General features: G+C 51.4%; 1 protein-coding gene across 1 annotated transcript; it reads right to left on the bottom strand.

Annotated features, from left to right (window-relative positions):
• Positions 1-2,776: 2,776 nt before the first annotated feature.
• On the bottom strand, positions 2,777-13,475 carry GPR4 (G protein-coupled receptor 4). The gene is made up of 2 exons (XM_070771273.1): positions 13,368-13,475; positions 2,777-4,853 (listed from the first exon to the last, which is right to left on the bottom strand). The coding sequence occupies exon 2, from the start codon at positions 3,995-3,997 to the stop codon at positions 2,909-2,911; it is 1,089 nt and encodes a 362-aa protein (XP_070627374.1). The 5' UTR covers positions 3,998-4,853; positions 13,368-13,475; the 3' UTR covers positions 2,777-2,908.
• Between the last annotated feature and the right edge of the window lie 1,968 nt (positions 13,476-15,443).

Consider the following 15,443-nt stretch of genomic DNA (forward strand, 5'->3'; position numbering starts at 1 on the left):
TGGCTTTTGTCACTTTCCTGGCCCTGATGGACTCCCATTTCTCCATCTGAGATAATGGTGATACTGACATGTATGAACCCTGATATTCTAAATTACTAAGAATGCCAAGACTCCATGAAAACAACTCCTCTCCAGGATCCCTGTTGGACTGAAGGTGTGAAGGAGCTTGGGACCTATTCCAGATCCATCACCCACTCACTGGGAACCAACCACTCCCCCATTTTACAGACTGACCAACTGAGGCCAGAGACTTCACAAGGATTTATCCAGAGTTCCATGGGTAATCAGGAGAGAAACCCCTTGGGTTTCTTGAGTCCCAGCCTAGAGTCTTCTCCTAATTCTTAGGGGTGTTAGCCTGGGGTCCAAGAACCGACTTGGGAGTGGGGCTCAGGTTCCACTTGATGCATTTAGGAAACTTTTAAACTTGTACATGATTTTTTTGTGTATAATTCACTACTGTTTCCTCAGCTCCTAGAACAATTTCAGGCATACAGTAGGTGCTCAATACTTGTTGAATGAATGGAAATGAGCATTTGGTGGAGGGGTAGTGTTCAAGCTTTCATCCGATTCCCCAAGGGGCCCATGTTCAGAAAGTTTCTGGCTCCCTACATGTTCATCCTGGTAGCTGTACTGCAATGAGACAGGGTGGGAAAATTATAACACCCCCCCCACCCCAGCCAACCACCAGATCCCAGGCCTCCCTCTTTTCTTTCTCCCATAACACCAGAGCCCCAACTTCCTGCATCTCAGTGACCCAACCCTCCTCTTGCAAAAAAGTTGTCCTCATTAAGTTCTTTTTTTTCCCCCCTCATTCCCCTCCTCCTTCCTCTTTCTTTCTCTCAGGAACCTCTCCTGGGAACTTTCGGGGCAAGGGTGTATTTATGCCCGTGTGTGTGTGTGTGTGTGTGTGTGTGTGTGTGTGTGTATAGGCTTCACATCTCCTTAGCCTGGAGCCTCTTACATACCCAGAGGGGTCAAGGCCTACAGAGCTGGGTGTTTTCCTCCTCCTGCTCTCCAGTCTGGTTCTGGAAGGACAGCCATTCCTGGTTGACCCCTGAGGGCCAGCGGAGGGAGGGGAACGCCGTTAGCCAGGGCAGCAGCCTTGGCCACTCTGGGGCGTGGGAACAGAGGCAGAGGCGGGGAGGGGAAAGGGAACCCAGGATGGTCTCAGCACTGACTCACCGGCTGTGCGACCCTGGGCTAATCACTTGGCCTCTCTGGTGAATAGCGCCTGGGATCATTCCCAGAGTTCCTTCTAATTCAGGTCCTCTGGTCACCCTTTTCCCAGGATGGGCAAGGGACTAGGGTTACACAATCCCACAGGGCCTTGTATTTCTTCCATCATTGGATTCCTTCAAGAGAAATCCGAAAGCTGACACCAATCCTTGCTTGCTCCACCCTGACCCGGGTCCAGCTGTCAGCATCTCCTGCCTGGGCTTCTGGCTTCTGCCTTTACTTCCCATATTCTGTTCCCCACTCAGCAGCCTGGGACTCCTGTTAACATTTAAGCCAATCCCAAATGTTCTTTGCTAAGAGCCCCTCTGTGGTTCCCATCTACCTTGGAATAAAAGGCAAGGCCCTCACATGGATTCACAATGCTCTGGGACACTGGCCCCTGTCCCTACCTGTCTCATCTCCATTCTTAATGTCCTCCCACACCTCTGCTCCCACCACACTGCTGTGTGTACTTGCTGGCCCTCGAAATGCAGGCGCTCTCTTACTCCAGGACTTTCCACCTGTCGTCCCCTCTGCCTGCAGCCCTCTCCCATCTGATCCCTCGCCTCCTTCAGGTCTTTTCTCAAATGCCCCCTTCTCAGCGAGCCCTCCCCACTCTCCTGATCTAGATCAGACTCCATATCATTCTCTGTCCTCTCAATTGGCTTTATCTTGCTCCATTACCCTTACCAATTCCATTTTTTTTTTTTTGGCTGCACCACACAGCATATGGGGTCTTAGTTCACCAACCAGGGACTGAACCTGTGCTCCTTGCAGTGGAAGTGCGGAGTCTTAACCACTGGACTGCCAAGGAAGTCCTTTGATTCCAAATTTAATATTTATCTTTATTTACTCATTTACTGTGAGCTCCATGATGGCGGGGCCTGGACTGTCTTGGTCACTGTTTATACTGGCCAGTACAGGTATAAATAAATCTCTCTTGAATGAATGAATACCCTTCTCTTGTCCTAAGCCCTGTTCCCAAGCCTATCCTGCTCCCTGCTCCTCCAGATAGTTGGCCAGTGGCCCTTTATTTGGGTTCTGACACACTCCCTCTTCCTCCTCAGGCCTGACTTGGAAAAATCTGTTTATCTCCAAACTCTGAAATATTCTGTCCTGCTCTCTCTCTACTCTATATGACCAGGGGCTTCCCAAGACACAAGTGATTGTTCAATACTCCACTTTCCCCTTGAATCACAGACTTTTACTCCCTTGTTGGAAATAATCCTAACTTCTTTGTCTTTGCCTTTTGGAAACTTAATCTATCGGTCCCCTCCTCTAGGAAGCCCTTTCCATCCCCCAGACTGCAACAGAGGCCCTCTTGGGTTCCCCCGGCCCCTAGGCTCCCCTGTCTGAGCCCTGCCCACTCTGGAGCATCACCCTCCCGGGATAGATCTGTCTCTTCCGTTGGAATAGGAGCCGTGAAGACAGAGCCAGGGCCGCCATTTGTCACTGCTGGGTCACTAGCACCACCCAGCACAGGGCTTGGCACAGTTCTACTGAATTATCATGGGGGGTCATGGCAGAGGATGATGGCTGGTCAGTGACACATCAGCCTCACTGTTTTCCTATTTTCTTACATTTTATGAATAGTAACAGGGCCTTATTTACATACAATTTGCATACACTGGGCCAGAAGGGAAGGGAGTGGGGGATTAGACCGGAGGAGTGGGGGCTCTGCAGAATTCGAGGTTCACTGTGCCGGGGGCAGCATCTTCAGCTGCACCTGGTCCCCCTGGGCGAGCGGAGCTGCCACCCAGCCGGCTGCCATGGCTTTGGCCATGCTGTTCCTCTTGGAAGTGAGCGGGGTCTCTAGGGTGAGCGAAGCATTGGCCATCTCCTGGGGCTTGTCACTGGCCAGAAAGCGGAGCAGGTGGTGCAGGGCCTTGGCCACGTCACTGCGGGCGCCCTCGTTGACGAGGCAGTAGAGGATGGGATCAGCCACGCAGTTGAGGCTGGTGAAGGCCAGCGAGCTATGATATGCCGAGAAGACACGCTCCTCGAAGCCACAGTCCCGGGGGCGGCGCAGGTAGACGGCGCTCCTCGAGAGCAGGAGCACGTGGTAGGGCGCAAAGCAGACCAGCACAATGGCGATGAGGCTGAGGGCCAGTCTCTTGATCTTGACCTTCTCCTGGCGCTCAGTGGACACGCTGCCCCGCACAGCCCGCAGGATGCCACGGTATGATAGCAGCATGAGCGCCCAGGGGAAGAGGAAACCCACGAAGACTCGGTAGAGGTTCATCCAGGCCACCCAGCCCTCCATGGGGAACTTCTCGAAGCAGAAGGTGTGGTTATAACGGTCGCGGAAGAGCTCGTCATGGAACAGGGGTGCCGAGTTGGCGCCCAGCTCCGTGGCCCAGACCACAGAGCTCACGGCCACAGCTGTCTTGACACGGCGCAGGCGGGCGAACCGCAGCGGGTGGGCCACGGCCAGGTACCGGTCCACCGAGATGCAGCACAGGAAGGCGATGCTGATGTAGATGTTGGTGTAAAAGATGAACCCGAAGAGCTTGCAAGAGCCAGGGCCGTGGATCCAGTTGTCGTGGTGCAGGAAGTAGTCCACCCACAGTGGCAGCGTGCAGATGTACAGCAGGTCAGCAATGCTGAGGTTCATCAGGTACACGCCCAACTCGTTGCGTTGCCTCACCTGGCGGTAGGCGGCCCACAGGGCCAGGCAGTTGGTGGGCAGCCCCACGCCAATGACGAAGATGTAGAGGGAGGGCGGGAAGAGGTGGTCCATGCGGGAGTCCACGTGGCAGCCCTCCAACGTGCGGTTGCCCATCCTTGGCACTGGGTCTTTCAGGGTGCTTCCCCTGGCCCACGGGGGCTTGGGGCCACGGGGGGCGGGAGGCCATCAGGCCCCCCTGAGCCCCCTCCTTGGAGGCTCAGGGGAACATGGTGGGAGGCAGTTCACGGGGTTAGAGGATGAGGTGGACTGAAAATTGTGGGCCAGACTGGGCAGAGAAGGACAGAGGCTTCAGAGAGAAAAGTTGGAGAAGGGATAGAATTACGACAGGAGGGAGGTTTGGGGGTGGCAGGATTAACAACGAGCTTTGTCAAGGAGGTTTTATAGACCCAACCAGAGTATAAATGGGAGAGTATTGGGGTAACACACGATTGACCAAGGGGAGTGTTTATACGGGAGGTGAAGGCATCAGTGGGCAGTGGTGAGAGACAGAGATTTGTGGAGGATGTAGAAAGTAAGCGTGGCTATGCTGAAGTAACAGTGAGGTGAGATATACTAGAAGACGCAGGAAATGTATGCGGTAGTGTTGAGATAGGGCAGTTCACAGTTTGGGAGCAGAGGAGACTAGGCCAGATGGATGGGGGTGCTGACACCTGACACCTCCTAGGACCCCAGTAAGAAATATGGAAATAAGGGAGGTAACCAAAGAGGCGAAGACTACAAAAAAAGGGGGGTGTCCTATGAGGGATGAAAGAGAGAGAAGACTCAGTCTGGGGAATGTGGGAAGGGTTTTAAAGAAACAGGAAGGTGGTGAGTAAGGGCTCTATCAGCACCAGGTTACCAATACCGGAAATTTAAAGGGACATGGGAGGGGCTCCAGCTTGGTCCTGGTGGGGGCTGAGCAGTTAAGACGAGGTGGCCCTGCTTCACAGTTCAAAGCTGACTGCGGTACCTGTGGGGAAAGAGAACTGTCATGAGAGGTGTCAGGGACTTCCCTCTGTTCCCCACACCCTTCTGTGAGCTCCAGAGGGTAGGCCCCTTAATGATGCTTAATCTAAGCAACAGATCACTGAAAACACAGATTTGAGATGTCAGTTATATTTTTTCCCTAATTGTTTCTTTAAAACTTTCTTCAAGAAACCATATAAAACTGGCACAAGTCTCATATCATGCTTTGGGAAATGCTGAACTAGTCTCACCTATCATATCATAAACATTGAGACAGGGTCCAGAGAGGCTGGGTCACTCCCCTCAAGGATGTACAGCAAGACAGTGATAGAATCAGCTTCCTACTCTTAACCCAGGGCACTGAATTCTTGACAATGATGATGATGGTAGTGATAATAACAACCAAAGTTTTTCTGAGTCCTATTACATAGCAGATCTTGTCTTTAGCACTTTATGGATGTGAGTTTAAAATTTTCAAGAACCTTATGAGGAAAGTACTGTTACTCCCCTATTTGACAAACTGAGGCACAGAGAGGTTCAGAGACCTATCCAAGGTCCTGATAACGGGAGCGGGGAAAATCTTGGCTTTCGCCTCCTTTCTCCAGCCTGAACGTCAGTTTTCACCCAAGAATAATTGGACAGAAAGGGGCCCTGGTCTGACAGCCCATGGAAGCATAGCTGCAGGGGGCTGGGGCAGGGAAGTTATGAGAACTCAATTGACCAAGGGGGAGCCCTAGGGGCAGTGCCAGGAGTCCCCTCCCTCAGAGACCACCCCCTTCATTGTCTCTTTCCGCTTCCCTCTGACTTCCCTGAGTGAGAGTCTTGGGCCTGTCGTGCCCTGGTCCTGGGGAGATCTTTAAGCACAGGGAAAAAGACAGTGTTGGACCAAGCCCTGGACCACTGTCAGCCCCCAAGAGGATGGGAGTGAAGTCCTGAAGTAGAGGCATCTTTAGAGGCCATTCCATCCAGCGGTTTGCATCAGTTTGTAGGCTGTGGAACCACTTTTTAAAAAAACATATCTCAACAGGAAACCTCATCTAAGACAGTGAAAAGGGGAAGCTACTCTGTGCTCTAGATAAAAGGAGGTGGTGGGAGGAAGTCCACCTCTGAAGAGTCCCCAGGACACATTTTGAAAACCAGTGGTTGACTCAGTAGGACAGATGAGGAAACCGAGGGGCCAAAGAGGGGAAGGGATGAGACCCAAGGCATCCAGCAGGCTCACGGGAACCTCCCCGGTGCCTGAGCAGTGTCTTCCCATGGGAGAGTGCTCTGGGCTCTCCCTAACCTCCACACTAAATTCTGTGCCCACGCGTGTCTCTAAAACCCCAGCCGCTGCCCACTCTGCTCCACCACGACCACTGGCTTGGACCTTACGGTTGAGCCTCCCTGAGGATTTCCTGCCTGCCACTCTGGCTTCCCTCCACTCACTCCCCACGTGGCGGCCCCATGTGGCGGCCAGGCAGGTCTCTCTAACATGTCAGTCAGCTCTTGTTATTAAATCCTTCTCTGCTTGAAATCCTCCAATAACTTCCCCATGGACTTGGGACAAAATCCCAAGTCTTTCCCCAGATGACAAGGCACTGCCTGCCCAGCCTCTGCAGCCTAGTTGACTTTCATACCCACCTCTCCCTCCCCCTCAGCAGACTCAAGGCTGGACCTTCTTTCCAGCCTCACCACCTCTGTCCTTCCTTCAGATCTACTTAGGACTAGCTCCTATATCTCCATCACTTCCTCAGGGCGGCCCTCTGTACCCACAGTCCTGCCCACCCACACCCACACACTCTGTGTGGAGGAATTACAGAGATCACAGAATCTCAAGATAGGGCTCTTCTTTTCCAGGAGGTTACATCCTATTTGAGGAGAACTTCAGTTCATCCAACATCTGAGTGCCTCCTCTGTGCCCCGCATAGGACTGAACACTGGAGATAAATATAAATAAGACATGATTTCTGCCATCATAGATGGCTGGTGGGAGAGAGGTACACATGTCTGTGAGGTGCTTTTTGTTAGTTTATTCACAGCTGGAAAAGGTTGTTGTAAAAGTCAAGGCAAGAAAGAGGACTGAGTCAGGACAGAGGCAATGGCTATGAAGTTGATGTTAAAGGGATAGACTGAATAGATTGGGTACTTGGAAGTTCAAGAAGTGAGGGAAATCTGTCATTATTCAAGGAAATTTAGAAAAGGCACAAATGAAAAATGAAAATATGCTTATCCATAGTCCCAGTGCTTCCTTGGTGGCTCTATGGTTAAAAAAAAAAAAAAAAATCTGCCTGCCAACGTAGGAGACAAGGGTTCCATCCCTGGGTTGGGAAGATCCCTTGGGAAAGGAAACAGCAACCCACTCCACTATTCTTGCCTGGGGGAAAACCCATGGACAGAGAAGCCTGGCGGGCTACAGTCCGTGGGGTCGCAAAAGAGTCAGACATGACTGAGCAAGAGTCACACACGACAGAGCGACTAAACAACTCTCTTCACATCACCTTGCATCCTGTTTGTGTCTGCCTGTCTGTCTTGAGTGGATATCTCGGGAGGGCAGGGACTGTATATTGACTGTTGTAGCTCTCGCCAGCACCCAGGACAGGCCCAGCATACAGTAGGCACTCAATAAATGCCTTTGGCTGAGGGAACAGGCATTTGGTCAGCCACTGCTTCCACACAGGCACCACCTCCCCTTGAGGCAGCAGCACCCCCCACTTCAAGCTCCAGCGAGTCCCTGCAGGGTCCCAGAGATAAAGAGATGAGGAAGGAAAAAGTGAAAAGGGCAGGCTCTCTCTGCTGCATAATTGACTTTGAAAGGTCAGGGCTGAGTCCCGCTTAGTAAGTCCTACCCCCTGTGGGGTCCTCCGCAACAGAAGAGCTGCCCCCACCCCAGACTCACAGACACTCCTGGATCCTGTGGAGATGGGAGGGAGGGGGCTTGCTCCCGACTGGAACAGTACAATCCGGTCCCTCCCTTTGAACTGAACCACCCCTCCTCCAGCCCAGAACAAATCACTCAAAACACCTCTCTCTCTCTGCCCTGGGTCTCTCCTTCAGCCTGTAAGACCAAGGGAATTACTTCTCCTTCAGGAGCCTCAATGGCACCCCACTCCAGTACTCTTGCCTGGAAAGTCTCATGGATGGAGGAACCTGGTAGGCTGCAGTCCATGGGGTCGCTGAGGGTTGGACACGACTGAGCGACTTCACTTTCATTGTTCACTTTCCTGCATTGGAGAAGGAAATGGCAACCCACTCCACTGTTCTTGCCTGGAGAATCCCAGGGACAGGGAAGCCTGGTGGGCTCCCGTCTATGGGGTCACAGAGAGTCGGACACGACTGAAGTGACTTAGCAGCAGCAGCAGGAGCCTCAGTTTCTCCTTCTGCATGAAGGGGAGGTGGGACACAACTTTTATATCAGTTGCATCACAGATACAAAAATCTTTGGGACTTCCTGGTGGTCCAGTGGTTAAGGCTCCTGGCTTCCACTGCAGAGGCTGTGGGTTTGATCCCTGATTTGGGGAACTAGGATCCTGTATGCTGCATGGCATGGCCCCTCCCCCACCCCCCCCAAAAAAAAACACAGAAGAAAATATCAATTTGATACAAACTTACAGAAAATTGAAGAGGATGAAACATCTCCCAACTTATTCACAGGGAACTATATTCAATATCCTGTGAGAAATGAAATATTTCCTGCCGTATCAGTAAAAGAGGATGTCACAGTCACCAGCAACTGCGGCCACAATGGATGGTGAGCTGGTGAGCCTTGAGGGAACTCAGGAAGGAAAGAATACCTGCCATCTAGCAGCCATCAGACTGCAACCACTCCCCGTGGTGAGTCCCCCCCACCCCCAGAAAGCTCAGGATGTGAAAACACAGGATACTGGCCCCAGATAGCTGAGGTGCCTATCAAAGGAATGATTTCACTGAGCCCAGACTCTGGCATCTTCCCATAATACAGAGAAAAGCGCTAAATTCCCTCAACTTGGGATATCTGGTTTTCTTTAATTGGCAACAATCTTCCGATGTTCAGACTACCCACCCTTTGTTGCAAAACATCTATATAACCTGGCTCCTTGGAGCATGTTTTCTCAGGGTGACTTGAGATGCTATCTCCCAGGCTTGAAGTCCTAAAACTTCCCACCCAGTAAAATGTAACTCTCAACTTATAGGTTATGAATAATTTTTTGGGTGTGAATATTTTCTTAACTCCACATCCGTGACAAACCATAATGGAAAGAATATTTAAAAAACAAGAATGTGTATAACTGAGTCACTTTGCCATGCAGCAGAGATTGGCATAACACTGTCAATCAACTACTGTTCTTGTTCAGTTGCTAAGTCGTGTCCAGCCCTTTGTGACCCCATGGACTGCAGCACGCCAGGCTCCTCTGTCCTCTACCATCTCCTGGCGTTTGCTCACAGTCACGTCCATTGAGTCAGTGATGCTATCTAACAGCGCCAAAATCAACTATACTTCAATTTAAAAAAGAAAATGAATTTTAAAGAAAGAAACAAAATCCTTGGTAGAGGTGATATCATCTATAAATTGTGCAGTGTTTGAACAATTATTACTATTCCACAGGCACTGGGGAGCTGACATGAGAAATGAACCAGTTCATAACGGAAGGAGGCAGTGAGCCTGGAGAAATTCCCTTTGTCCCACCCTCTCAAGAACCCCCCAGTTCTGCTGAGGCTGGGGTGGGTACACAGGCCGGAGACTGATTTCCTGCAGACAAAGGAAATGTACTTCCCATTGCTAATTTCCTCCAGGGGACACTTGCCCCTCCCTCCTCCTCCGGTCCCTCTACTTCAACCCACCTGCTTCTTGGGGGATGCTAGGCGTGGGGGGAGGGGCATTCAACCCTCTCTTCTCCCCTACCTGAGATATGCCCAACATCAACCCCACCACATATAAAGATAGCATGGAATGGCAGACTCTTAGAACTCCACAATGCAATAAACCTATATGCCACAACTGTGGGCACAAGGTTATTTGACTCCTACCTGATACAGACGGGGAAACTGAGGCCCAGGGCCACAAGGCAGTTAGCTGTCTAAGTCACATGACGTGTCAAGGCTGCCTAGATCGCTAGTTCTTAACAAAAAAGAATGTTTTCTCTCTTCCCTCCCTGCACTCTTGTAATTTTTTCTCAAGTCTTTCTGGGGTTCTCAGCCCTCTTTGAGACTCTGCTGAAAACCCCACAGACTCTCTCACCACCAGAAGGCAAGTGATCTCAGGGGTCTTGCATGCCCCTCCATCACCTGACTCCCTTGCCCAGCACTCTCTCCCCCAACCCCACACCCCCGCTCCCTCCTGGTCCCTGCTGGTCCCTCCCAGAGGGCCAGGGAAGAGAGATAAGTTGGGAATGTGGAGCGATAGTGGGGAGACAGAAAGGACTGTCAGACCCCTGACCCCACTTTGCACAGTCTTAGCTGCTCAAGCCAGGCTCCAGAAGCGACTTCTCAGTCCAGCAAGGCTGAAGGCTTGGGGGTAGGGGGTTGAAAGGGCAAGAGGGAGAGGTAATACAGCCCCCGCACCCACTCACCACCAGCCTTGTCCTAGAAGCCTCCAGGTCATCTCTCTCACTCCCCGCTTCCCTCCTCTGAAGGCTCCTGCTCCCCTGTCAGCCCCCTGGGGACCAGTCAGCTCCGGTAGGTCTGCTCATTAGGGGAACGAAATGTGATCACAGAGCCTCGCTCCCCACCTGGCGCCTTGGCGGCTGGCCGGCGAGAACCGGGGACAGTCAGGCCACCGAGACCATTCCACTGGCCCCATTTCTACCGAAGGGATCCCCATCCCCTCCACATATGTCCCCCACACCACCCAGAAGGGACACCAGGGAGGGTCCTTGACTCTACTCCTCTGATGTTCTAGATTCCCAAGGCTCTCAGATCCTCAGATTCTATTGTTAGTCCACGCCATGGTTTACTGTTCTATTATTATAACCTTTTAGAGCTTTACCTTCCTTCCATTCTATTATTATTATTATGGCGGCTTTCCACACCCCTACCCTCTAGGTTTCCAATATCCCAGGAAATTCACATTCCAGGATTCTCAAGTTCTATTGTTAGAACGCTCTATGATTAAAAAAAAAAAATTGTACAACTTTCATAATACATTATTAAACTCTCAGTGATCATTATCTTTGCTCAGCAAACACTTATCTGTATTTCCCCTTTCTTTTTTACAGATATGGTGAACCCCACTTCCTTTTTTCTCCATTTATCTCTTCCGGTTTTTTTTTTTTTTTTTAACATTCCAGCAGCCTGAAGTTCTAAAATTGTGCAAAATTGTAAAATACTAAGAATTCAATTTTGGCAGGGGGTGGGTAGTCACATTTACCTGGCCCCTAAATTCTCTCCTCCTGGTGGGGACACTAAGAGCCCAGGCTGCCTCTCTATACCTGGCCCAGAAACTTTGTCTCATCCCACCCCACTGGATCACATACTGGCTGAGGCTGAGTTATTATTTGTCTAGACACAAACCAAATTATAGGCCCTGTCCTGCAGGAGCAGTGGGCTTCATGGGGAGGGTCAGGAGACAGAGTCAGTGGGGAGTTAATCGCTGCCCCCTCTCCCCACTTCCCCTCTTCTCTTCCCTCCTTCTCTGAAATTCCACCCCTTCCACTCCAACCAACTCTTATCCCCTCTCCCTCTCCACCACCATGGTTTTAGAAATATTTTCTCTCCTCTGCTTCTAAAATTGCTCCCTCCTGGGTTCCAGCCATTCACACTCACCCTGGCATTCTTCCCTGTTGCCTGTGAAGACCTCCTTCCCCACATTAATCTGAGGTAGTAGCAGCAAAAGAAGCCAGTACTTTGGATTTGGGCTTCAGTGGAACCGGAGTCCCAACCCAGCCTGAAACTGACTCACCTTGGGGACTTCTACACTTGGGCCTCAGTTTCCCCATCTCTGAAATGGGGGTTTAGTCTAGCTGGCTCTGACAGCACTTTCGAGCTCTCGACTGCGACCACTGAAAACTGCCAATATTCCAAAGCCCATCTTTTTGGACTGAAGGATTCAAATACCCCAAGACCTTTAACTTGAAGGTTTGAGCTCTCCCAATCCTCCTTTCAGATCATTCTCACATACTTGGGTCCTTTCATGCAAAGACTTCACATTCAAAACTGATGATACTCTAATTAAAAAAAAGAGTTCACTAACTTCTTGATGCTATGATTCCCAGAGTTTTGGAGCTCCCCCCGCCAAAAAAAACCCATCAATCTCTCTCATTTTCTCCTACTGAAACCCCGCCCAGAGAGGACAACCTCCCCATCCTCACCCCAAACCTGAAGTCAAGCTCAACCACAGAGACAGAGTTGGGGGGCCCTTGGTGAATTCTTCCCCTGTGGTTTAGCCGTAAAGAATCTGCCTGCAGTGCAGGAGAAGCAGATGCGGGTTTGACCCCTGGAGGGGAGGATCTCCTGGAGAAGAAAATGGCAACCCACTCCAGTATTCTTGCCTGGAAAATCCCATGAACAGTGGAGCCTGGCGGGCGGGGACAGTCCACGGGGTCGCAGAGTTGGCCACAACTGAGCTCGCAGGGACACACTGGTGAGTTCAGGAGAGGTGTGGCTGGTGGAGGGCCCTGGTGGGGGGTGATGAGGGGTGCGGCCCCCATCATCTTCATCTCTGCCCTCCAGAAAATCCCCCAGCCCTCATCCCACCTGAGTATATATGACATTCATCCCACAGTCGATGCCTCACAGAAATTCCAGAGCTGTCCTTCAGGGTGCTTGGGGGGGCGGGGGGCGGGGATGAAGCCGAGACAATAAGGAGTTAATGGGTGACCCAGCCAAATCCTGGACTGGAGGAAGTTGGGGAGGAAGTTCACCCCCTCCCCCAGCCAGGAATTCCTGAAATTGGAGGGTGGGGTGGGTGCGACCTCCAGAGCAGTGGGGTGACTCTGTTAAGGGGGAGCCCAGGTCACAGGGGTACTCAAAGTCCACCTGCCCCAGGTGGTAATCCTATTGCCCCCTACCCGACTCCCAAGAAGACCCTCAGCCCAGGGGAAAGTTGGAGAAGGATGACGACGGAGTGAAGTTGCCAGAACCGGGTCTAAGATACATGGAGACAGAAACAGAGGGATACAGAGAGATACAGAGACAGGAAGAAAAAAGGCAAAGAGATGCCCAGAAACGGGGAGACGGAGGTAGAGAGATCCGTATAGACTGAGAGTTCATCAAGACCCAGGGATCCAGGCAAACGGAGTGACAGAGAGACACGGAGAGGCAGAGATAAAAGATATCAACACAGAGACATCGAGATGGCTAAGGAGAGACACGAGCAGAGGAAGAGGGACCGCAGATCCAGAGAGACATCAGAGACAGACAGACAGATGGAGACAGACCCAGAGACAAAGTCAGTCGCGGAGACGCAGGGAGAGCCAGCCCCAGAGAGGGGCGGGGACCGAGGCCACGCGGGAGACTGAGGCAGCGGACGGACGCGGGGACGCAAAGCCCGCGAGGGGCGCGGGGAGGAGCGGCCGCCGGCGGCCGCGGGACCTGCGCGGACCGGGGAGAAACCGGCGCCTACCTGCGCGTGGCGGCTGGACGGGGCGGGCGGCGCCTCTCCCTGCGGCTGGGGGATCCGGGATCCGCGGCGGCGCAGGGACCCGGCGGCGACTCCTCCCGGCCCCGGGCCAGAGCCACCAGCTGAGGCCCCGCCCCGCCCGGACCGGGCCCGCCCCCGTTAACCCCTCCATTGTCGCTCCCCCTTAACCCCTTCACCCCACTAAAGCTTTCCAGCTCTGGAGAAACCTCACCTGCTGGTGAAACACCCCCGAGTCCTTCAACGTCCCCAGCCTGGAAGCCTCCATCTCATAAATTCCTTTGCTTACCCTCCCTCCAACCCCGCACTCCAACTAGATCAAGCCTTAAGCTATGGGGAGGTGTGGGACGGGGGTTTAGGGAGACCCCAGACCTAAGTCATTAACTTTTTGGTCATTGCACTCCCACTTCCCCAAGGGAGAGAATGAGGGGTCTGTTAGTTCCCCATGCCCATGGTCAGGGCCACACCTGGAAGGAATCTCTCCTGGGGTTTCCAGCTCCAGCCCTGCCTCTTGGCCAGACTTAGGCTGGTGACCTCTGTGTGCCTCCGTTTCCTCTTCTGATGCTGTGGTCTCTCACAGTCCTTTTATCAAGAGGACGTCATACTATAAAGTCTGTAAAACATGACCCGCCCCCCCTCCCCCCGCCACGACCTTCTTTCGCCCTGCTTTATTTGCTTTTCCCCATAGAAAGTGTCCTAACAGTCTGTGTTTTCCACTTTTTTTGGTTGTTTTTCTAAATATCTGCCTTCCCACTAGGAGGAGTGTCATTTTTCTGTTGGGTTACTTTACTACACGATACATGTGCAATACACGTTGTTTTCAAGGAGTAAATACATGAATGTTAAGTGCTGCAAAAATATTTGCTGATTTTTATGTTATCATCATGTCCTTCATAAACTGATCCATTCTTAGGCGAAGCACTTTGGACAGACCTGGGATGTAACACTCAAAAGTGACAACTAGTAAAAAAATAAAACAAATTTTTTTTAGAAAAAGTGACAGCTAGGAATTCCTTGGTGGTCCAGTGGCTAAGACTCTGAGCTCCCAATGCAGGGAACCTGGGTTCGATCTCTGGTCAGGGAACTAGATCCCATACTCAGCAACTAAGATCTGGCACAGTGTGTGTGTGGGGGGGAAGTGACAGCTATCGGGCTTGCAAATTCTTTTTTGTTTATTTATTATTCTTTTATTATAATTATAATAATTATTGGGGCTTCCTCAGTGGCTCAGCTGGTAAAGAACCCATCTGCCAATGCCAGAGATGCAAGAGACAAGAGTTCGATCCCTGGGTGGGGAAGATCCCCTGGAGAAGGAAATGGTAACCCACTCCAGTATTCTTGCCTGGAAAATTTCTTGGACAGAGGAGGCTGGCAGGCTACAGCCCATGGGGTCGCAGAATCAGACATGACTGAGCGCATGCGCATGCTCTCGCTCGCTCTCTCTCTCTCTCTCTCTCTCTCTCTCTTTCTCTCTCTCTCTCACACACACACAGTGATAATTATTATTTTGGCTGCTCTGGGTCTTCATTGTGGCATGAGGGCTTCTCTAGCTGAGGTGCACTGACTTAGTTGCCTCATGACATGTGGGATCCTAGTTCCCTGACCAGGCATGGAACCTGCTTCCCCTGCATTGGAAGGCTGATTTTTAACAACTGGACTACCAGGGAAATCCCTGTTTATTTATTTTGAGAATAAAAATGCTGGGATCTTAAGGGAGAAGCCCAGTAAGTTGTGACAAACAGATACACCCATGTGACTAAGCCAAATTAAAACATAAACATTCCATCACCAGCGACCACTGTTTGGTTTGGTGTTTTGCTCCTTTCCAGGGCACTCACTCTCTACTTTACCCCCAGAGACACTCCATGCCTTTTTTTTTTTTTTACTGGAAATGAGTGTTGCCTGTTCTAGAACTTCATAGAAATGAAATGAAACAGTTCTGTTCTGCTTCATTTAAGGTAGCTATTATAATCACTCACTGTGTGGCCTTGGACAAGTGACTTCACCTCTCTGAACCATAGTACCCCTTTCCTCTCGGGGCTCTGGAGGCACATAGAAAGT

The sequence above is a fragment of the Bos indicus genome, chromosome 18 (assembly GCF_029378745.1).
Source record: "Bos indicus isolate NIAB-ARS_2022 breed Sahiwal x Tharparkar chromosome 18, NIAB-ARS_B.indTharparkar_mat_pri_1.0, whole genome shotgun sequence".
Lineage (NCBI taxonomy): Eukaryota > Metazoa > Chordata > Mammalia > Artiodactyla > Bovidae > Bos > Bos indicus.

Excerpts from the sequence above, each read along its gene's own strand:
- GPR4 (XM_070771273.1), bottom strand. The coding sequence starts at position 3,997 with ATGGGCAACCGCACGTTGGAGGGCTGCCACGTGGACTCCCGCATGGAC.